General features: G+C 36.5%; 1 protein-coding gene across 8 annotated transcripts in view; it reads right to left on the reverse strand.

The window, feature by feature from the left end:
• Nucleotides 1–7,492: 7,492 nt before the first annotated feature.
• Nucleotides 7,493–24,530, reverse strand: part of ATP11B (ATPase phospholipid transporting 11B (putative)) — a 64,642-nt gene continuing 47,604 nt past the window's right edge. The window contains exons 27-31 of one of the 8 annotated variants that reach the window (XM_057400423.1): nt 24,321–24,424; nt 23,518–23,683; nt 19,449–19,534; nt 11,577–11,710; nt 7,493–7,914 (exon numbers count right to left, since the gene is read on the reverse strand). In XM_057400423.1, the coding sequence (XP_057256406.1) occupies nt 11,608–11,710; nt 19,449–19,534; nt 23,518–23,683; nt 24,321–24,424 (459 nt within the window). In that variant the 3' untranslated portion in view covers nt 7,493–7,914; nt 11,577–11,607. Of the gene's footprint in view, nt 7,982–8,764; nt 11,711–14,886; nt 15,010–19,448; nt 19,535–23,517; nt 23,684–24,320; nt 24,425–24,530 lie in introns of those variants that run through there. The other 7 variants (XM_057400426.1, XM_057400427.1, XM_057400422.1 and 4 more) reach the window with 7 other exon arrangements.

The following is a 24,530-nucleotide window of genomic DNA, read 5'->3' on the forward strand; positions in this document are numbered from 1 at the left end:
TTGAGATGAGTAACTGGCATTTGCCTTGTACAGCAGAATGCTTTTATGCAGATGTTAAAAGAACCGCTAAAAGAATATTTGTATTCTCTGAAGTTGAGCGTAAGGTGAACTCCTCTTGCAGCAGTGCCCTGTTAAGAAAATCCAGTTGTGCATTTATTTCAAGAATACTGTTCCACAAAAGCATTGCAAACATTCTCCGGCTACTGGAATTGGCTATGCCAAAAGTTGTGTGTTTTGCTGCTTTCAGTATTTCCTTTCTCAATTTTGTGTAAATATAAATAGGGACTTGAAATTGGGGTGGGGGGGGGTGGGGTGGGGGGGAGGGGGCAGGGCGGGAGGGTGGAAAAGCTCTACGAGGTATCTATGCGTGCTGTTTTATGTCTTGAGGGTTTTGGTACAGTTTCAGATTGATTAGTTCAAGTATGCTGTGTTTGGAGAGAACTGACTTGCTTTTCATCCCAGTACAGACTTGTCGTTCAAAAAAGTCTGAGATTGGGTAGTGGCATAATGCCGTGGTGTTTTAAACAATATTCCTTTTGAATGCAAGATCTTTTCAACAAAATAGTGTTGTCATCAGTTTGGTACTACATGCTTATAATTACTGTGTAATTATAAAGAAATACATAAAACTTTGACTAATTATGTTGCAGGAAAGGGTTATTTTGTGCTATGATGGCATCTTAAAAGTTTTTCAAAACAAGTGACTGAAGTTGAAAGAAACATTGATTTAACAGGGTGTTGTTCTAAGGACAAAATGCCTCGTTACAGAGAATATTTTGCATTGAAATGTGCTCAATGTGGCCATGTGTGTTTTTTTTGTTGTTTTTTTTTTTTTCCTTCTATATTTGTGTGTTTTTTCTTTTTTTTTAAGAATTCAGCCAGTTACTTACTTGGATTGCTTTAATTCGTTCGTAAGTGCTTATGTCTTCAATTTGATGATCTCCCCTTAAATGAATCACTTTAATTTTGCCAAATGTCAAGGAAAAAAAAAGGCAAACATCATGTTTGTAACCTGGTTTTATACATTAAATATGTACAAAATTAGAAGTGCCCTGATATAAAACACTTAATTACAAGATTATATTTAGTAAAAACCCCATCATTTACATATCTCTGTAAGTTCCAATGTAACTTCTTACAATCCCTCTCATTACCAACAGAGGCAATAAAGCTCCAGTGAAATTGCCATGGTGAAGTCTTCTCATGCGTTGTTTCAGTGTATTATTTGTAAGACATTTCTAAAACGTGCTTTTAAGCAGCGGAAAAAGCAGCATGGCATGCTCTTCTGCATAAAATACACGGTATTGGTAAGCCTTTTTTTTTTTGTGGGGGGGAGAGGGAGGGTTTCTAAGAACTGCTACAACCCCTTACCTACTGCTTATTCTAAATGTGTGCAAGTACAAAATGGAGCTGATCTTGTCCAGCCATGCTGCACAGACATCATCTAGCATGTGAAAGAGGACACCACACACAGTGCATATGTTTAAATATGATTGAAGACTACCGTACATAAGTGACTTTTTTTATTGATCCTGTTAATTATTATGACTTAAAACTGTTTTACATTGAAATCCATACTGAGAAATCCTTATTTAAGAAAGATATACTTTTTTAAAAATGCATTTAATAAAATTTGTCATTCACATTTTATTTAAAAAATGTTGCCAGAAGTCTCTGTAGATTTTATTTGAGTATGATACACTGCCTAAGTTTGGGTTTTAAACCTGTGGTGCCATTCAGGCCTCTGAACTCTCAAAGAGTAGACTTTCCACTGAATACTTGGTAACCTTATCTGTCAGAAATAGGCCTTAGCTTTGAAACTCTTTGTAGTTGACTGGTTTGCTACCAATATGTAGCAGTATTGGCAGGATTAAAGACTTTGAGCCTGACTGTTCAGACACCTGTAACTCAAACACAAGTCTGGACATTTAAACTGGTACAAAAAATTCTTCCTTCCTCCCTCCCCCAGTCTGGAAGTGCATCCACTAATTGGCTTCAGGTTCTCAATTTAACAAATATCATGACTGTTTTTCATGAAATTACAGCTGTTTTTAAAATTGTGTGTTCAGAACTTAAAACTTCAAGCCCTCCCTTCCTTGAAGAGTTCAAAGGACAACTGGCTGGAGCCAGAGTGACAACCCTATAGATAAATAAGGAGCAGGAAGCCTGTGAGGGAGAGAAATGATTGAGCTGTAGATGGGTTGGAGAGGCTGGGTAGCCTCCTGGAGGCTCACTGACCTGTGCTGTTGGAAGAATGAAGCCTGTGGTATAACTGGTCACTAAGTAAACCTGGTGGTTGCCTCCACTGTGACCTGGTGCTTCTGGTCAGTGGCCAAGCACAGCTGCTGCAGGGATCCCCCCTCCCACCCACACCTTACAAGTGGACTTCTCCAGACAGAGAAGGCAGCAAGCTTGGGGAAGAGGTACCCTCCACGCTCATGTCGGTGCTCTCAAATGGAGCAGCAAGCCTTGCGTTACTCTGGAGTATTTTCTTCTAACAAACACATAATTAAAACAGACTCAGAAGCGAAAGATTTATTTAATAAATATAATTTTCATAAACCATTTTTAAAACAACTTCTACTGACCAAGCTGTACAATGAGCAAGCACACAGACCTGCTGTCAGAGAATCAAAAATAACATGAGGCAGCCACAGTGTCAGGTCCAAAATGCCTTGTACTAATTATTGCTACAGTTTCCAGTTGTCAATGCCCCTTATCTGCCTAAAATTAAGGCTCAACCTCTTTCAAAGGCAATTCCTACAGAGATGATATCATTCAAGTTTTTTTAATTCAAAAAAGGAAGCAGAATTTGATCACGCTTCAGTGAAAAAAAAAAAACACAAACAACCCAGGAGTCTAGACACTTTGTTATTTTAGTGTGCATAGGACCTGAAATCTCTCATTATGGTCATGGGACCGTAATTAGGAATTGGGAAAAATCTATTCTTTGTTGCAGTAATGAGGCCTTATTTATACCTGAAAGCTGGTCTCATTTTTAACCATTCTCCCCTTCCTAAACTCTATGGACCTTATATCCCGTCGCAAAAAGATAAAAAGGTTGAGAACATGCTTGTAATTTCTTTAAAAATGGCTGAGGCAAAATCAATACAAACCACAGGCCATTTAGGTGCACTTCAGGGTTTCTTTCAGACATGTCAAGTCATACTTTGTGTGATAAACAGCAGCACATTTTTTCCCCTGAATGTCAGACGCCGAGGTCTTTAACATTTCGGCCCTGCAGATTTTATTCATGTCTATGCATTTATACTAACTGGAAACAACAACAAAAAAAGTCATATCTACAGTAATGACAATTGTATGTACTTATTGTAATCAACATCATAGTGTGGCAACAGCTAGAGAAAAGGCATGTACTTCAAAGTGGTGAGAACATTCAACAAAAGCCACAGAAGCTTGGGCAGCGCACAAGGTCTCTACCAAGCTATTTCTGATGCCCCTATGAGCAGTATTTAGCTGAAGGAAAAAAAAAAAAAATCTATGGAAAGCAGAAGCCTTGCAAATATACTGATGCAATTGCGCTTCTGGCAGAGCTGATACAGCCACGAGCATCCCATCTTTCCTCCTCCTGTTATAAATTGAGTCATTCCAATAGAGAGCAGAAACCAGACAAATCATGCCACTGGAAGCAAACAACAGAAGCAAAGAACATACAGAACAACCACCAATAAAAAACATGAGCAGAAAAAAAGTCTAAAATCAGTCCATAATGATGGGTTCACCCAGCTCTAGGCATAATTCTTTTAAAGTAGTGATGGCTGTAAATGGCAGTGCTGGTGGGAATTACTGACTTGGTATTTTATACCAAGAAAACAAGACTCAAATGGTTCAGAAGCACATTATGATCAAACACTTTTGAACACTGAATTTCACCAAAATCACTAATATTTAGAGTACAGAAGAATCAGATAAAACTATTAAAAATAAGGTAGACTACAGCTCTGAGACATTTCTAACACTAGAAAAATGAGGTTTTCTTTTCAATACAGAAGTTGCACTGTCATAAAAAAAACCTGCTTGAAAGTACTACCAAAGTTTTCCAGTAAGAAATTATAGTTGCCTAATATGCATTCTGTTGCATAATCATTCCTCAAATCAGCTTTTGCACTAGAAAACAAGAAATCATTCTGCAAATGTAAAGCCGGTTTTCAGCATTCCTTCATTTGCATTTTTGTTCCCACTCCTCCTCATAACCTTAAAAAATACACAGAATATCTTAAGCATAATAGTTACATTTTAGTTTGTGAAACAATTCAGAGCATCTTCGTACTTCATCTTTTCCACTGCACCTTTTAAAAAAAGCACAAATTTGGCAACTGTGTATACAAACCCAAACCCTATTTTTCACAGAACAAGAACTAAAATATGCCGAGAACTCAGTCCCATTCTGAAGGAGGTGAAGGAGAAGGTGCTTCTGTAAAGACACTGCATAGTAAAGTGACTACACACCATTCTTAAAACATCTACTCCAGGCTTTTCTGCCGTGCATTACAGATTTCGAGGCTAAGAGGTAATTCTAAAACATTTGCTTTCTATGGCAAATTCTTCCTCATCCATTCCTACTGTAAATCAGCGAGATGAATGCTACTGAATTAGCTGCCTTTTGTTCAGTCTTCTTCATGAAGAATTCTACACTGTACCCAACGCACAGTGAATGGTTTCACACACTTCAGCTGCCACAGAAATACACAAAATCTGTCTTTTTACTAGAAGCAAGTTTAAAAGATTTCTGACATCAGGACAAAACCAGTCATTTCTTGCATCCAAAATATGTCAGACCAAGAAATCTGGTCCTACGCAAACCACTCCTAAGTTCTTACTAAATGAGAAATTATGGATTTAGATTTACTGCAAATAGAAAAATATACCTTGGCAGACAGATGGATTCTTAAGTTCTTCCTGAATTGTTTAAATGCATGTTTCCTTGGTGACCTTACAAACACTGGGAAAAGGAAAAGCAGGGGGAGAGGGAGAAGAGGAGATGGAAGGTTTTAAAGAAACACATAATGAACATAAATTATTCTTCAAATACAGGATGGTGCTTCTTGTGTGCAAATAAAATTAACACACTTGTGTGGTAAAAGCCTAAAGCTTATCTATGTACAGAGCCGAGCCAGTCTCAATGCTTGGAGTGGGGTCATACATCCAAAGCCTCTGCCTTCTACTACATAAAATGGCAGTTTATATTTCAGTACGTGATACACTAACCACACAGAGTGATGAGGTTGCATGGCACACAAATTGAAGGGATGATAAGAATGCTGTGTTTGAGGTGGACAAACAAGTACTTCTGAAACATGGAACACTGATTTCAACATAAAAGACACAGATAAACAGCAGATACCTGATTAGGGTACTTAGAAGAATTATTCCTAGGCACCCATAGCAGTACAAACTTAGAATGAGAAACTAAGAAGAAAATAATTATTTTAAAAACAGATTTAGTATGATATATACAATATATAGTTAATTTACAGGAGAAGGTGAAAGAAATTCAAGTATCTCTCATTACTATTGCTTATGTGGATAAAAGTCCTCTTGGGGACTGGAGAGTTGACTGGTAAAAATCAGTTTATAGCCTTTCTGCCTAGGAACCAGGTATCAAACAGACTCAATTTTCAGTGAATCTTCATTGTCTGGACATACAATGTGGGGATCTACTGTACAATTGAAATTCTCAAGCTTAACCTTCACTGCACTTATATATCTGAAGGCATAATACAGATATGAGCTATGAACACCGAACTAAACAGTTAATTAAAAGGAAAATTTGCTATATTTTTTGTTTTTTTCTGTTTCATCATTAATTTTTAAGAGCTTTTTAATTTGTGAATTGGTCCGTCTTCATCTATAGCAGTGAGACAAAAACTTCAAGTACTGCACATTCAAATCACTACAAGTTTCAAAACAAGGCTGCAGTAACAATTTCCATACATTGCCTTGAACAATGGGATCTTGAAAATCCAGCAGTACCTGCAGCCATCACTTCAGAGTGAAGCTTCCAGTTGTTGAAACTTATTTTTGAATTAAGAGAACTGGAATAATACCAGTTAAATCATGAATAAGAATTAAGGAATAGCAGAACTGTTTACAGGTAAGGAACATCCAAAACATTCGATACGAAGAAAGTAAATACCTCTTGAACACTTCCTCTCCTGCAGCTCACTGAAGTCAGGAGGATTTGGGATGACCATGATAAGAGGGATACACTCCTCTGGCAGCAGGCCAGGGCCCACTGAAATGTCATACCAGGAGGATATGATGTGGCTGCCTGAATTACGAAATAAAGAGTATTTGCCATGTAATTTGCTTGGGGGACAGTACTTAAGCCAAAAGTGGAAACTTGTGGAGGCAGGGTGAAAGCAGCTAGTACTGGTTTTGTTCAAATCCTATGCTTAACCACATCTTTATTAAAGAAGTTCTTGTAGGTATTTGCAGTCTGTCTTTGATTTGTAGCTAATGCCACCCAGAGAAAATCCTAATACGCAGCTTTACATGTTTTACTCTCTGATAGTAAGATTCTGCCAATTACTGATGGGACTTCAGTGTCAAAGACTGATTTGAAATGCAGGTGCTGCCCCCAGGGACATCCAAGAGCATGCCTTAGGTACAGCAGATTTTATGGCTAGAGGCTGGTAAAAATACTGCTGCTTCTGGGCTAACATTTGGATATCTACTTTATCTCCCACATACGCAGACAACCATAGGTTTAGTCATCCCAGCTGGGCAAACAGGTGAATGTTGCTACCCAGCCCCAAGCATGCACATTTATACTGGGACAACAGGTGTATGTCTAAGATGTACCATGCCAAGCTCCATCTGTGCAATTTGTTTTTATTGGCATACTTAGGTATCAAAACATAGCCATCAATGTCTCAGACTCTTCAGATATATGAAGATAATTAAGCATTAACTGTATCTTCAAAGTACAATACGACCGAATATAAACACATGAAAAAGAACAAAACATGCAAAAAAACCCCAACTTTAAAAGGGTTAATAATTCAAAGTACTTCTGCACAATCCACTGATCCTTACATGCTTTTTTCCCCATGTAAGGATCAAGAATTGTTAACAAAACACACAGGGCATAAGAAGATGACTGGCTTCAGAATTATACTTTAAGAAAACATTTACCTGTTATATCCCTTATTATTCCAAATTATTGATTTGTCAAAGTTAACAGTGTTTTATCAAAGCCCTCTATCCCTATATATTTCCACTGCAATTTTGTACACCAGCAATCAGCATAAATATCTGAATTGTATTTAACTCTCAAAAATTACTAAACAGATTGCTTACAGAACACACTAACCATCCATGGAAATAACAAAATTGATCTGCAAACTGCTAAGGCAGCATCTGTAAGAGACAAGTCAAAGTGAATGTGTGTTTGAATGAAGGGTCATCATGAAAAATGAAACTTTAAAGTTTAATTGTGCAAATTCAGTTCTATTGGATCACTGTTTTTGTGCTACAGCGATGTCTGAAGTATCAAATGCAGGATTCCAATCTGCTCATACAGTAACAAAAAAGATTAAATGGTCAGAAGTAAAAGTGTTCCTTAAAAAAAAAAATATATATATATATGTTGAGATATACATATATAGTTAGCAATTTGTGGATATAATTGGAAAAAAAATCCTGGGAGTGATTACTGTCCAGATGACTTACACTAGGCCACAAGACAAGCCACAGTTTGCATTTAGCAGTGATACTAGTATTTCCTAGGACAGGGATGTAGCACTGAACTCGCTTCAGAACCTACTATAGGTGTGTGAGCTTCCACAAGGCATTTACAAATGCCCTGGTTAACATGTGGCTGAGTCCATTGTGGAGAGAGTCAAGATGCTTCTGTCGTTGGCATAGAAGGGATCCGATGAACTCCATGATCTAAAGTAACAATAAAAGAAAAGTTTGGCTGACTGGGAACTTACAATCTAGAGGTAAGGAAAAAAGTCTATGAAAGCAAAAGATAAAAGTGTTAGAAGATTAGGTAAATGTAACTCCATCTACTAATTTCAGGCACCTATAATTCATTCAAACCTTTGAAAACAGACTACAATTAATCATGCCAACTATGTAATTAACTGTTCTACATTTACCTTTCTAGCAAACTTACAGCTACAGATATTTTCATCACTATGAAAATGACCAGGGGCTTATCCACCAGTTTACAACTCAGGTTTTAATATCATGCCTCAAGGAAAATCTTAATGTTGCACGTGTAAACTGAGGCGCTGTGAATGCTTCAGTCTGATATAGCCTAAAGTGATTCTAGTAAAGCCTTGTGGAACACAGAGTCTGTTTGTGGTAACCCTGTATATTGGTGTTTTAATGTTCAACATCCAGGATGTCTAAAACTGTGGGTAGGCAAAACTTATTTACAACCACGAATCTACTTCACCCCTTAAGTTAAAATTTAAGGCATCAGGAAAGCTACCCAACATGTCAGTTTTTGATTTGGATGACATTTGCGAAGTCTTTCTCTTAAGGACTAATTATTACTTAGGAAGAAATACTCTTCTTGGTTGAATGATATTATAGCACTGTATGTGAAAAGCTGAAAAACAGAAGGTTGGAAGGCAAGAAATCAAAAATATAACAAACTTATCCCTCCAAGTTTGCCTCTGTCAGAAATCTGCTGTTTCTTTAGAACTTTAACATGCAATGCCTTGACACGAATACGACTAATGGGAGATCTGAACAATTCAGTAATGAATCCTACTGTACAAGAAATGTATGTGATCCAGCATTCTTAATATTTTAGTGACTGACAAGTTGACAGACAATTTAATGGAACAGACAGACAAAATGCATTTTATCATACCACACCACACATTTTATATTCTAACTGGTGATTGAAGCTATAGAAAATACTTCTCGAATACATTTTACAAGCAGTAGGTTAAGTACAACAGATTATATTCCTGTGGCCCCCTACTCCAAGCATTTGTACAACTTTGATTCATCAAAGTTTCTATCAAAATTTGATATCGTTTTATTTCATATTCAGTTATTGTATTTGACAGAATATCATATTTGACAGAATATCATATTTGACAGAGTATCAAGAGCACAAAATACAACACATGCTAGCTACAGCAACATTATTTAAAACAGTGCTCGTCATTCTACAGCACTCTCACAAACAATATTTATCAGCATCACTTCATTCAAGAAAAATAATATGCAGCTACCTCCTGGTTGAATAAGAAGCTGTTTTATAAAGCACAAGCACTGAAAAGGTCATCCTGTTGGTGACTGCACAATCTGTGAGGATTTAGGTAAAAATCAAGGCAGCTCAAGCTTGTGAACAAAGGCTGAACAGTTTTATAAGCATTTTTACATCACTAAATAGATTTCTTAACTGTACCTTCAGAATTTCACAACTTGTAACTGCCTTATGTGATTTAAGCAATTAGTACATTAAAAAAAAAAAAAACAAAAACTTCCACATATTTCCAGGAAAGTGCAGGGATAAAAATAGTCTTAGTACCTTGACTTTTAAACCAGGTTTTAATTGTCAATGCTTAGTGGAAGGAACCAAAGTCATTGAAGAAAGCACTTAAGACTGAGATTTTTTTCTAGCTGTACTGTACATAAAGTGGAACTAAAAGATGGTTCAGAGTAACTTTAACCACAGGCAGAAGCAAAAACTACAGAACTTCAAGCCCTTAATGTAGCACCAAGATAGTCTTGCATATACTTCAAACATAATACTAACTTCTGTGTTTTAACAACTCTAAAGTTATTCAGCCTGATGGAACTTCATCCGAAAATTACATGAGGTAAGCACAGGAAATCTGAGAAAAAGCAGTCTTCAAAAAGTGTTTTAATATTCTGTCAAATATGAGTTACCTTCAATAAGTATTTCTAAGTTCTCAAAGACAGAAAAACAGAGGGGAAAAAAGAAGACATTGTAAAAATGTAAATGCACTGCAGAAAAACAAAACACAGCGTGCCTACCTTATAAGGCTACACATTACTAAGGCAATGTTAACTAAATATCTGCCCTAATTAGATAACAATAAGTCAATTAAAAAGTAGCATGAGAAGTTCCTCATTAGGAAAGTAGAGAAGTGGGAAACACCCAAAAAACTCACTGCTACCAAAATGTTGATTTCTTTTAGACCAATTCAATGCTCACCTTGTAGATTAAAAATGCTATTAAATTGTTTATTTTATACATCATGCCTGCTTTCTATACAGCAAGAGTCTGAATTAGAAATGTATTTAATCATTTCATTTTTCATATAGAATGAAACATTTTGCATAAATCATACCCTAGAATTTGTAGAAATGTTGAATTAATTTCACAAGCAAGCCAGAAGAAACTTACTAAAACCACAAACACTGTGTTCAACATGAGTTCAAAACAGAGATGTACTATATACCAAGTCAATACCTAAAGGCAGAATCAGAACTGACAAAGCTTGTCAGTGAAGTTACCCACACAAGATTTTATACTGAATGAATATTATCACAACCTTTAACCAAAAGAGACAAAGTTGTTCAAATACAAAAAGAGTTTCCTTGAAAATGTCTGAAGTGCAACTTTTTCACGCTTGCCTTTTGACCATGATATCATTCAGGGACTGAGAGATTACGATATACAGAAGACTACTTTTATTTCTACCCCCAAATATTTCCATGCTTGTTAGCTATCCATCTTAACTGGAAATTGGGAGATGGCACATCAGCACATTTAGTAAGAGTTTCTCTCACGGTTATGCTGACCACAAGAGCAGTATTGCTCATTCGATGTATTACATTAACATGCTTTTATGCCACTGAAGTTTTACATGTGGTTTGCAAAGAAAAAAAGATTTATTTAGCACATACTTTGGAATGGCACACATGATTTTGATAACGTTACCTTCTAGAACAAAAAAAAATTTAAAATTCTTATAATCTGAAGGCTCTGTTCTGTCAATTACTCTGATTTTAGAAATAGGTTATAAAAGTTAGACTACAAAAATATTTCATCTTCATATCAATCAATGGCTCAAAGATTTAAAGACTCTCTTTCTAACAATAAAATTATATTTAAGGGGGGGAGTGTGAGCCTTTTGTATATCTTCGGGAGTCATGCAAGCTCCAAGGAAAATATTCGGAGGTTGTACATCAAGAACTAAAACAGAAAAATCTTTTGACTTTACAAACAACTCCTGATTAGTGAAGGCAGTTAAGAAAAACAAAAAATCATAAGAACAAAACCAGCAGCAAGATATGATTTTCTAAAGTGAAGAATGTATAAATCAAGAGAAATTAGGATTGATACAACACAAGAACTTGCAGTAAGCCAAACTAAATTTTAACAGAAATAATTTGAAAACTGTCCCGTCCCCCCCCCCCATCCCAAAAGAAAACACTCAAAACCAAACAAGAAACTAATATTTTAGGATGACGAAAGTACAATAAAGAGTTGCATTTGCTACTTAAATAAGCAAAACCTGCAGCTGGTTTGCTAGACATCTATTGCTGCAGGCTCATCAGGTTCCAGTTTATAGGAGAATCGTCTGCAGCAAAGGCTATTGAGAGAAATGCCACACCTGTTGACCCGGGTTGGACTACATCTTCCCATTAGTCGTTCCAGCATTCTTCTAATAGATGTGCATGCTGTTTCCCCATCTGAGAAGCAGCACATGGAGTCCAAGCAGTTGATACCTGAACCTGCCTCAGTAAGCTGGAAAGAGGGAGAAAAAGAAAGTAAAAAGAAAAAAAAAAAAAAAAAAAAATCAGTACTTGCAGATTTTAGCAATGAAGATGTTACCAGAAAACATGTGGCTAAAGCAGGTTTTCTTAGAGCATTGAATATTTTTCAATTTTATACAGAACTAAAGTGATCAATAATGCTACCATTTCCCTTCCTAAAATCTGATCTTCCCAAGGATTGAATACAGCCTTGGTGAGCATATGAAAATCCTTTAGCATCAACTCTGCTTAATGCTGGAAACAAACCAGTCAGCAATTCTCTGCATTACAGCTATAATGAATCTGTGGAGCACAGTGTTATGCAGTTTAAGCCATGATGCCTTGATTCACCCCAGCGGAGCTACAACAATTTATACAAGCTGCAGGTCTGTCCTATTTTAAGGGAAATCTATCAAAAGAAATCTTCAGACCAGGGCTACAGAATACAATGCAGCAACCTGACTGTAGAGTAGTATTTTTTTCCTCAGGAAGTGTAGAATGTAACTCCCTATAATAATTTACATTATATCACTACCACAGATACCCTTAGCTTGATGGGGAACAAAAGCACATTCCTGATTTTGCAAGTATCTTTTATCTAAATGCAAACAAAAGGTGATGTTAGAAAGGTACAGTCACGTTCACGACAACATGAAGAATAATTCAACATTAGCACAATAAACTTCTATTGTTCCTTCTCTGTAGGTGAGAAAAAGACCCAAACAAAATGAAAGTAGTAATACAGGGATGTATGGTTGAAGTTAATTAAGTGTCATCTATCGCTGTGCTCCTCTGTATTACTTCTTCACACTAGTCAACCACAACATAAATAAATCTGAAATCTAGTACTGCTGGAGAGAGAATATCCAAAACCAATTTCAGTATCCTTTCCAAAAGGAAACAAAGAATGTGGAGTGTGGGGATCCTTTTAAGTTAATTTGAACCTCTCCATGACAGCATCTTGTCAAACAAATGCTGAACACACAGGCTAAATTTAAGCATTCATTATCCTCAGCTCACTCTCAGACACCAGTGAATGAAGAAAACTGGGTGGAGGCATCTTAAGTCTATGATAGGACACAGCTCACCTAAGAGCTTCCCCCCAGGTTTTCATCACATGAAGGTCACTGGCTGTTGGTCTAAAGACTTCAGTTTCCAACCCCTTTTTCTTTCACGACATCTCCATTTGCTCAACACTGCATGGGAAGCAAAGAACCTCAGAGTTTCCTAGGGGAACAATTTACTGTGAGTGGACACATTCCTTCCTAATTCCCCCAAACAGGCAACTGGACAAATTATTGCTGCATAGCAGAACAAGTCCTATACTACAGAGGAGCTGCTAACAGAAAAAAGAGGCATTTGGAAATCCAAGAGAAAATCCCAAATGGTAGGACAGGAAGGGAGCACACTCACAATCAAGGGATTCAGAATTAGTATGTCCATGCATCTTTTACTTTGCCTCCTCCTTCTATCAGCTCTGTTCTGCATTCCCCATGGTACCTTCAGATACTCCCATCACACTGCTTAAAGTGGTGCTTACAGGACTGTCAGTTAAAACTGGATGAACTTAGACAAAGCATACAAGCTGAAACCACTGATTTAGTTGCTGCACCTCAAAAACTGTGAATGAGTGCAGTCAGAACACACACTTCTGACTAACTCACACTCATCTGAGAGGTCTTCTGGACACAAAATGAGCATTTACTACCACAATGAACTTCTGTAAAAATAACAGACAGGAGCAGAAACATTACACTAAGAGGGTTTTGGTTAAAACAAAATACACCTCCAACAGAACTTGGATCCCTGAATGCCCTTATTTGATGACCATCACACCTGGTCACAATTGTACTGTCAGTAAGATAACATGATTAGGAACAGCACCACTTGTAGCACTGCAATATTAGCAAATATGACCTTTACAGCCACTTCATACTGCACTCACCAGTGTATCAGACAAGAAATTACACAGGGCACAGGGAAGAAGGAATTCCTATTAGGAGGTCAGAAATCAAGCTCTCTGCTGCATATGCAGTGATCTTTGCGGCTGTGTTCCCAGCAATACAAAACAATCAAAATTCCTACACTTGGAAATTCAAGAAGAATATTTAGTTCATCCATTGTCTTGAAGACAACCAAGTCATACCTTTAGAGTTGCTGTTAAAGGTCATAATAAACTGGATGTATGTAGGATCAGATGGACCAGACATTTCCCCACCTCCTCTAGAATTTGCTGACCTGAGAGCTAGCACTCCTTGATATTATTCAAAGACTGGCAGAAAGAAAAACCAAGAGTAACCCAAACAATCTTCCAATGAATGAACCCTCAGCTCTGGATTTTGGAGGTCTGGTGTCTCTTCTAGTATCAGCTTTGTTCTTCCCAAGTTAGATACTCATAAAAATCTAGGATCATGCTTGAACCACAATTTATGGAAAAGCTGTTATTTTTAAACTTTTTTAAATGGGTAATTTTAAAAATGACCTTACATAAGTCTGGGAACAACACTTATGTTTTATCAAACTCACATTTAAGTGTAATGTAACACTGGGAGAGAGCATTAAGGACAACATAAGTTTGATTTTATGTGTAGATATATAGTGTCTCTCTGCCTGGTGAACATGGACTTTTACATTTATATCCACTACCTGGAAGGAAGGTACTTAATGCTAAAGAGTCCCTTCTCTCACTCTTCTCTGTGGCAGACAGTCATGATCACAGTTTTAAATCAAAGTAAAAATCTCACATGATAAGGCAGTACAGCATAATGGTCTCTGAAGACCTGAAACCAACCTTCACAAAACAAAAAGCAGATGACACAGTGCTTTCAAATAGTAAGTATAGAGAAATATATTATGTTAGTAATATTTGGGCTGCAAATCAAGTATTTTCATGAGTCAAGATCTAGGATTGCAACAAACATCACACTTTATATGATAATGGCCCATTTAATGTAATAACTCAAAAAGCAACTGAAGTGCAGAATTAAGGAATGATTCAGATCGGGGGGGGGGGGGGGGGGGTGTATAAAAATCAAACCCACACACTATGATGCAAATTTTCTTATGGATACCAAAAATATGGGTATTTTGGAGATGGCTCCATGACTGTCTATACATGATACGTATAAATATATATACACACACATTAGGGTAGAGCAGGAGTACTACCTAGTGAATGTAAGTACTGTCGGGTAGGCTAGATGGATCTAGCAGTTGCCTATTGTCCTCCCCTCTGTGCCTGCTTTCAGCAAAGTCACATGCTGAGCTGACTGAACCCTTATCTTCTTCCATCTAGAAGGACAAAAAAGCAACAAGTCTTATAAAGCTCCATGCTTGCATTGCTTTAAAACAGTTACCATTTTAACATGAACTTTCATTTTACAGATCTGCTCTTGAGAGAACAAGGCATATTCACAAGGTAAAAAGGCTTTTTTTTTTTTAAATTAATTGCTGGATCAAACACAGTTTACCAGTGCACAAGTATTAGAAGTGTCTGTTCCTTCTGTGCACCACACACTACAGAAGGGAAGAGCTCAACAAACTTGAAATCTATTTCAACTTTTCATTTTTTTGGTTTCAGATTTTGCAGTTTTGTTTGGTTTTCCCCCTTCTAATAGAAAGGGTAATTTCAGTTTGTCTTATTACAGGGTATTCTGCATGCCACAAGACAGACATTTAAATTAAACATTTAATCACACTGAAATATACAGTTGGGACTTTGTTGAACAGGGAACATATTTAACCCTGTTCACCAAGGTAAGAGCACTGCAGCATATTTTCCCGAGCCCAGGTCCTAGCCACAAGGGTATTTCAGAAAATATGAGATGGTTATTACAATTCCACAATTAAATTAAAACCTTGCTCCCAACTGTAAAGTTCACTTTCTTTCACCCTTAATATAATGTATATTAAAATCCCAAACAATTAGATTTAAAATTTTAAAAGAAAATATATGACTGTTGACATCTAACAACTTCACTAGCACTTATGTTTTCAACATTTTTCTACTCCTCATCTCTTTGAATGAAATATACCTAAAAATGCCAAACTATTTCATTATTTCAAAGTCATCAGACAAAAGTATCTGCAAGGTAAGTAAATATGTGTACTTTTGTGACTGACGATAAACACAAAATAGTCCACTCTTCTCTCATTTATTCCCTCTTGCTGCGATAATTCTATGGACTAGCTAACAGATCAGCACCAAACTATGCTAACACAATATACAACCCTGTAAAGGAAGATGACCCTTGTTCAAAGTTTAACATATTAAGATGTTCTGGTATATTCCACTAGTGCAAATGCAAGTTTGCACTTAAACAGTCCTCTTGGAAACTATATGCTCCTTACAGAAAACAGATGCTGTATAAAAGGAACAGAAACCTGTTCTTGACTTCTGTATAGCTTTCATATCTGGATCAGGTATGTAGGCTATTAGGAGGGGAACCCTATGACACAGTAACTAGAGGAAAAAATAACAAACAAGTAATGAAGGCTGTAAAGCCAGGGCCAGGAGTCTGGAGTTATGGAGACAGCTAAAGCAAGCAGAGAACAGAGACGAAGGAAAAACAAGCTAACAACGGACTCATGGGCCTGCAGATGGAGAAAGAACAGGGTCTTGGCTGTGCTAAGGCAAGTACTACAGCTTGAGAGTCTCAGATAGAATGTTATGCAGTCATAGCCTTGTCTGTAAATAAAAACCTTTGCGTTTTATGTTTCCCTAGTATTGTGTACAGTTGTAACACACTCTCCAAAGGTGAACTCTATAAACACAGTTAATCCCGTCTGTAAGTAGAATTAAAACATCTGTCCTAGCAACACTTAGCACATGTGGCTTAAGATTTCTGACAGTTGTTATAAAGCACAGCAACATATATGCATACATATACACACAAAACTTCATTTACAAAGAACAAACTGAAATAAGATACAATGGGGCCCAGTTAGTATCTTAAGATACACATTTTACATGTTTCAAGAACAGGAAGGAAGAAGCACTGAGACAGTCTCCAGTTAAGCATAAACCCTGCACCTGACCTGTGCTGACTGATCTCCTCTTCCTCCCAAGTTACTAAAGTGACAGAAAAGTTCAGAGGCAAGAGTTTAACAGGCACACACAAGGCTGCGTTTCTGACTTACTGGAATCACATGGGCACTTAGAAAACCCTCCACGCTTCCCCCCTCAAAGCTCTTGACTGTACAGCACAAATTTACTTAATATAAACTTGAACATTTTTTGCACACTGTGAAGCCTATAGACATTAGAATTTATTATAACAGACTTAATTTGCATTCGTAGAGGTGTTCTTTTGTGTAGCAACAGAACAGTAAGCACATCTGCAGAAGGCTGCATAACTTGCTGGTGCTATAATAATTTTGAGGTTTTAATACATATTTAACAAACAACAACAAATTGCCAAAGTCTGTTTATCAATATACATACATTCTGCAGTTACAAAGCTACCAGCTGGGCATGTACAAAAGGGGTGTGACAAAATTAGCTTACACCTACATTCATCAACCAGCTATTTTGTTTCATGTTCCTATAGTCTTCCTCTGCTCTGCTGCTTTTGGAATAGAGCTGCCCTGGGCAACTACAGACTAATCCATGGTCTTCACGCTAAATTGGTTTGGTTTGGGTTTGGTTTTGGTTTTTTATTATTTATTTATTTAGATTTTGTATAGTGAAGCAAGTAGTTTATTAAACGATTTTCTTTTATACTGTTTAAGGGTCCACAGGACAGCTTCTGAACTTCGTCTGAAGACTACTAATAAAGAGCTAGAGAAACTCAAATCCTTACTTCTTCCTTGTCACATTTTATAACTTCAACTGCATAGCATAAGGCAATCAGTGCCTATATTCCAGGTACCTTACTACGAGATACTCAAGTGCAAAAATTCTGACATACAAGAGAACTGGATTTGCATAATTATTTGTTACTCACGGACAAAACAGATTTCCAAGTTTTCCAAACCATTTCCCTAAGCTTAATACAAAGAAAATCCCCTCAAGTTAGCAAGTGTTCTGGTTTTAGTATTTTAGTAATGACAGTGCTTTTTTTTTTTTTTTTTTTCCCCTCACCATCCAACTGCATAACCGTTAAAACGTGTTTAGTTTGGGAAAGTTTAACTATCTTTTCTTATAAAACCTTTGGTGTAGATATCATACACCACATAATTCACTTAGAAAAGAGAATTTTACTGGAAACCACCCCCGTGGCAGGGGGGTTGGAACTAGATGATTTTTAAGGTCCCTTCCAACCCAAACAATTCTACAATTCTATTTTTATACCAGAATTTTAAAAAGGTAACTTATTTACATGACACTGATAAACTAAGAATTTTAAAAGTTAATTTGTGAAAGCTGTTACAGCAGAATCTCCCCAATATGTTGCTAAGTTTACTAAAATTCAAGAGGTATACTGCAGTTTGCTGATTTTAAAGTTAGTAAGGGCTAAATTAAGAAAGAAACAAACCAACCAAACAAAACAAACCCCAAGAAACCCCAAACCAACCAACCAAAACCCCAACAAACCAAAATAAACCCACCCCATCACTACCTCCTTCTGGTGCTTGGAAATCTAAGCTGATATGTTTCACAGTGGGACAACATTTCAAGTTTTGCCTTGCAAAGGTGTAGCACATTCTTAGAAGAAATACAAAGCATTTCTTTCCTCTCTCTTTAAAAGGACTTGTATTATCTGTTTCAATTAGCCACTAAAAATTTTCTGCTAATAATTTACAATGTCAGCTTCCGGATTCCTACTTTCCCTCAGTTAAACAGCAATTATGTCCCAAATATGCAGGTTGGTTGCTTTTTCCTAGCACCTATTCTCACATTTTTAAATAATGCAAGTCACCTTAAACAAAAAAATACTTTAAAAGGCAAAATGCAATTCTTCACATTAATTCTTCCTATAGAAGTAAAAAAGGGTGGGATAAAACATCAAACAGGTTACAACATTACTGATGTGTATGAATGTTTTAGTCTCACAAAGGAGGATCAGCATTTAATAGCATTTCATGTACTGAACTCTGTGCATTTGAAGAGTTTCAGAATCATAATGGTTCACCTACACAGACACATGTACACTTCCATGTTTTTAAATCATGTTCTAGGTCTTCATAGCCAAATGTCTTTAGGAATATGTATCTATACACACTAAAAACAAACAACACTCACTTTACAGATGCACAAAACAAACACGAAAAGTCTTAGGCACACAAGTGTATGTACATACCCAAACATAAAACATTTTCTGCTCTTCCAACACAAGAGAAAGCAAATTAAAATGGGCAGGCAATTCACAAAAATTGCTGCCTGGAATATATGGACCTTCCTGTCACAGCCTTATGAAGCTGAAATTATCCAACATGCAAAAAGCACTGTTAAATTTTGATCATAATGAAATCAAAAGCATTCTAACCATGCTAGAAACTGTGATATAAAAATGGATGCAAGAAGAGCTAGATTTGTATTCTGAAAGTTGAGCATCATGCTAGGGATGTTTTTTCCTAAAAAAGCACGTCCAATGCATGCTACTTAGAAGAAGCATTTGGCTCAAAAGCACAGAGCAAAGCCAAGAAATAACCAAACTGAACGTTTCTACACTAGAGGCATTGCCCTCTCAACCCACTAATATTCATGCCTCTTTCCATCTCTCTCAGCACTGGTTAGTTCACCTTCAGCATGCATAAGAGTTGATGAGGAACTGTCCCTCCTACTCTACCTAATTTTGCTCAGCTGATTCCTTGCCCTGGACAATGGCTGCAGTGCGATGAATTCGTCACTTAAAGCAACTCTGTTGGAGTACATCTACAATTGGACAGAGAAGGGATGGAACATACATGTCAGTAAGTAGCAGCAGTAATTTTCTAATAGAAAGACACAGGACAAGACATTGTTATTTATCTGGAATACACATCATATACAGAACACAAGCCTGGTACCTTCAGGACAGCTCCTGGGATCATCGCAGCCAGTTAACTCTTTGGTAGGACCATTCTTAAGTATACCTTAACTTTCATACTGAGAAAAAAGGCCTATACGCTTTTACATTTATACTTTACCAGACATCTTTATTCAGTATTACCTTCTCCCCTCAGTAGTGCTGTGATTTGTATTTACCCAAAGATTTATATTTTTATTTAGATGTATCTTACTGTCCACTTCCTCTTATATGATCCTGTAAGTGACCTATAGTCAGAAATCACCTAGAAGCTACTTCAGGGCAACAGAATGAAGTCAAACATAAGATGTATTTTCTTTAAGGCCAGCAAAACCCACTTGGGAACCTAGAAAAAAACCTGAACAAACAAAACAAGAAATTCTACATACATGCACTTTCGGTGCATTTAAGGAAGATGAAGTTAACCAAATTCATCCCTCTGTAAAAGTCAACCCATGCTTGCCTCTAAAATTTTTTATATACTGACTTCCTACATGAAACAGAGATTTTTATTTTTTTTAAGTTGTTGTGACAGAACATTTTTTTTAGTTTATATTTAGCAGAATCTCTTAGTATTTCTCTCTCATACCAGTTAAACTTCTTTGCTCTCTTATGAATGCCTTAGCTACACATAACACCTAACTGCTGAGATGAAGGCTGACTGTTGATGCTGTAAACTAAATAAAAGATATAAAATCAAGTTCCTGAGTAAGGCAGATGCCTACGCAAGCATTGAGTATTGTACTCTGAAGTGAATTCAGAGCACTAGGTTGGGCAACTCACACAGCTAGTGTGCTCTTAGTTTCTGAAAAATCAGAACAATGGCAGCAAGCATTTTCCATTGAGAAGCTTGTGTTTTGATCACTGCTCCAGGGAATATTTTAGAATTTAAATAATGGTGGACAGAAACAAATAAATAACTGCAATTTAAAAATCACTGACTAGTTCATGTAACAATTCGTCTTGCCCTCATAAACACTTAGTAACTGTAAACTAAACTTCTTCTTTCCCATAATATACTAATTTAGTCTTACAATTAAAAATACTCTTACATACACAGAGGGTGCACCTACACTACAAAAAATACATTTAAAGGGGCAATATACAAAGTTTCATATTCAGTCTTTCAATGACTTTCAAAAAAATATCCTTAGCATTTCAGACAGACATTCTCCAAACTCCGTTTCTATCTGAAAGTCACGAGTCCTCTCCTCTGCTTTGAAACTGAAAGAAAAATATTTACCAGAAATTTTAAACAAACCTAATGAGGTACCTCTAATGAGATATAATAATGAAAGAAGCATTCTGTCACTTCTTGACAATGAATGTGCTAAAGTGGTCATGTGCTCGTCTTTCCTCATGTCTAGTTCCTCACTACAGGAACAGCTGATGAAATCCAGTGGGGCTGATTGTTCCATCTAAAGTAAGAGTGGGAAAATCTCAACAGATTAAACCTCAAACAAGGAATAAAGAGGTGCCTTCTTTTTGCAAATACATTTTAAACTATGATTTCACTATCAGACACAAAGACAGAAACCACCTAATGGCTGCTGATGCATTTCTGGTCAAATCAGATTTTAGATTTTAGGATTTGGATTTAGAGTTCAGGTTTGCAATGTCAGGAAATAAATGTTTTCAGAAAGAGACAGTATTTTGGTAAACACAGACACAAATTCTGACACTGTCAAATCCCAAAGCAGAATGGGAATAAGGGGAGAGAAAAAAAAAAAGAAGAAAAAAGTTTACTAACAGATATGTGCAATGCAAAATCCTGCGGCTATGAATGAAGCAATAGCCACAGGAAAGGTGTCAGACGTTCATCAAGATTCCTTCTTAAAAAGAAAAAAAAAAAAGAAGTCCAACTGTGTCCTTGATGACACAACTGTAATGGAAGCAAACTGCTGCCAGAAATTGTTTAGAATTGATTCATAACGCAGGAGAATGCAAAAAAGAAGCATACAGATCAAGCTAGGGAAAAATGATGTGGTTTTTTTTTTATTTTTTAACTGAAGCAACTAAAGAACATGAGAAACCTCAACAACCATACTGACACACTGCGCAACAGCTGATGTACAGGGTGGAAGGAGGGGGAAGTGTTCAATAAATCTTGCCACTAGTTTTTGAGAGCGAGGAGGGAAGAAGGGAGGGGGAAGGAAAGATAAGTAACTACTCTCCTTACCTACAGATTTTTTCCTAAATTGAGACTCTTTAATCCAAAGAGTGCAGTAATATGCAATCAGGAGTCTTATCAGGTCTAGTTGAACAGCTTTCTGAAAGCTAGTGGTTATTTGCCTTGGCTTTTAGGTACTAAATTCAAAAATCGGAAAAAACTGCTAATATTCCAGTTTTGAAAAGTGACTAAGGGCATATTTTGGTTTGCAACAGGTTTCTCTGCATGATGTCAATCCTAGGCAAATCAAGAGAATGTCTCAGATATTTTTTTTAAACACACAGATTAGAAGGGTAATATAATTTAAGTACATCAACATGCATGTACGTCAAATAATTACAAGGTTAGATGCTAAAGTTAGCTACTGATGTAAAGTAGTTATGACGTACGTATGGCACACAGCTCAGCGTAATTTGGATTAAGCAACTAGAACGCAACAAAGTCAATACAGCACACAAACGGACTAAAAACTGCTAGCAGGCATCAGAACATAACTGTATATACGATATCTTTGTTAAATGGATTCTGCATTCACTCTTTTTTCTTTTTTTTCCCCTATGCTAATTGACCTGTCATCAATGACCTGGAAGAAATCAACCTAATCACTTGCAGATGAGAAAGAGATGCAGAAGATAATAGGTTGTTGATGCATATGATTTCATAAACTGAATACTGGTCGGGGATTCTTTATTTCCATGTTTGGCAGTGATGTATGCTGTGTATAATATTGTGTTCACTGGTGAAATCCGAAATTCAAGACAGGTTGAAGAATGGTGAAGATTACAGGAGAACCACAAGAATGATTAAGAGGAAAATAACCTTTTTGACAAAAGATGCAAGCCCAATTTATTCATCAGTGAGAAAATTAACTTGACCAAAAACCTAACAGTGAACAAAGCAAAAACCTGTTAATAGAAGCCTTTTCAGTTTAGCAGAAGTACAAAAAGACAAAATGCTGAAAACCGAAACCAGAGACAGTAACTATTAGAACAATGGGTCAGGATGACTTCTCCATAGTTGTTACTTAAAAGAAAACACTCAAACATAGATATTTACCTAACAGACAGACAAACTGCAACATGATTTCAAGGAGTTTCTGTAGCCTGTATCTGGTAAAAGGGAGATTGCATTATCACAGCATATCTTTTGACGTCTTCTATAAATTTCTGAAAATGCCACATGGGTGATTAATTACATAATCAACAATCAAATACGTGGCATATGGCACGATCAAGATTTAAGAAATACTAACTAAACCAAGTCCTACAAATTTTAAAAATTGTTTTCATCACATTTTAAGAACTATTCAGTGCCAATTGCAGTTGGAGAGCTTCTGATATGTAGACAAAAAGGAAGATAAGTTACTATCTCTAAAGAAGTACAAAAATGTGTAATATGATACACAGTTTCAAGTTGAGATGCAAAGACTCAGCGATCCTCTTTATAATTATGCTATTGCTAATACCAATTAAACATTATTTCCTTGTAAAATGGTGTCCTCATTTTTATAGCTTTAAATGAACAGTTATCTTTCAAAATTAAAACTCTTTTAAGCATTAAACATGACAAACATAAAAGGATCATTAAATATCACAGGAAACTAATTATTTTACAAGACAGATTTTAACAAATGTTACCTTCTAACTATTGATAAAGTTGGATCCAAAGGCATAACATTACCTGAGCTTTCTCAGTACTTGTTGGTTGTAGATGTCTGTACAGCACTTTCTTCACAACATCAATAAACAAACAAGCAACTACTATGACGATTATGGCAAACCAAGCAGAACCACTTGACAACAGTTGAACAAATACGAAGTACATGTCCTGTGTATGTAAAAATGGCCTGAAAAGTTAAAAGAAGTGGCAATTACAAGAAGAAACTTCTAGAAACAGAAGAAGGCAGGCTCAAGTGGATCCTATTTTACATCATGCAGCAAGTCTCTCAGGATGCAGTTACAACTGCCTGGTGTCCATGAAGTCTAGCCATCTGTTGGACTTGACCTGCAAAGAAACTCTAGGGAAGGAGGGTACTGAACTTCGGAGAGCAATGTTCTGGATTAGTTTTAAATTGTCTTGCAGGAAATCAGTTGCCATCCTATCCTTCCAAGACCCCAAAATACAAGCAGAAATACATCCCCTTAATAATTCAAATTCTAGCATCTTTATTTCTGTTTCAAACATTTACTTATTACAAAACACCTTTGGGAACACAGATACTTTTTAAAAACAAAAATGCCTTTAAAGCCACAGGCTGTCAGAGACAAATAATACCTGTTGTGCACAGGACAGCTTAGGAGCATTGCTCAAATATCTAAAAAAAACACCAAAAGCAAGTGGCTGCTCTAGGTTTAAAAATTTGTTTTCCAACACCTGTCACAAAATTCAGAGCAAGATGGTAGAACATAATATTTCAATGTTTTTTTCATAGCTTCATCTATCATATGTGCTACAGAAATGGAGGGTGGGAAGGAACCACTTACCAGATTATTCCCCCATAAAACAAGGAGAATATGAAATAAAATACAATGGATCCCCAAGTAACAAAATGGTTAATCCATGTCCAGAAGTGAGTTTCTAGTGCCATCTATAAGAAAGATAATGTCAGTGAACTTCCTTTCCCCCTCATGTCACAGAAAATGATAAATACCAGTCTGAATGTGCTTATGAACTTCCAGCTCAAACACTAAACA

Source organism: Pezoporus wallicus, unplaced genomic scaffold, assembly GCF_028554395.1.
Source record: "Pezoporus wallicus isolate ANWC-B61680 ecotype Strahan unplaced genomic scaffold, APGP_CSIRO_Pwel_v1 contig_6897, whole genome shotgun sequence".
Lineage (NCBI taxonomy): Eukaryota > Metazoa > Chordata > Aves > Psittaciformes > Psittacidae > Pezoporus > Pezoporus wallicus.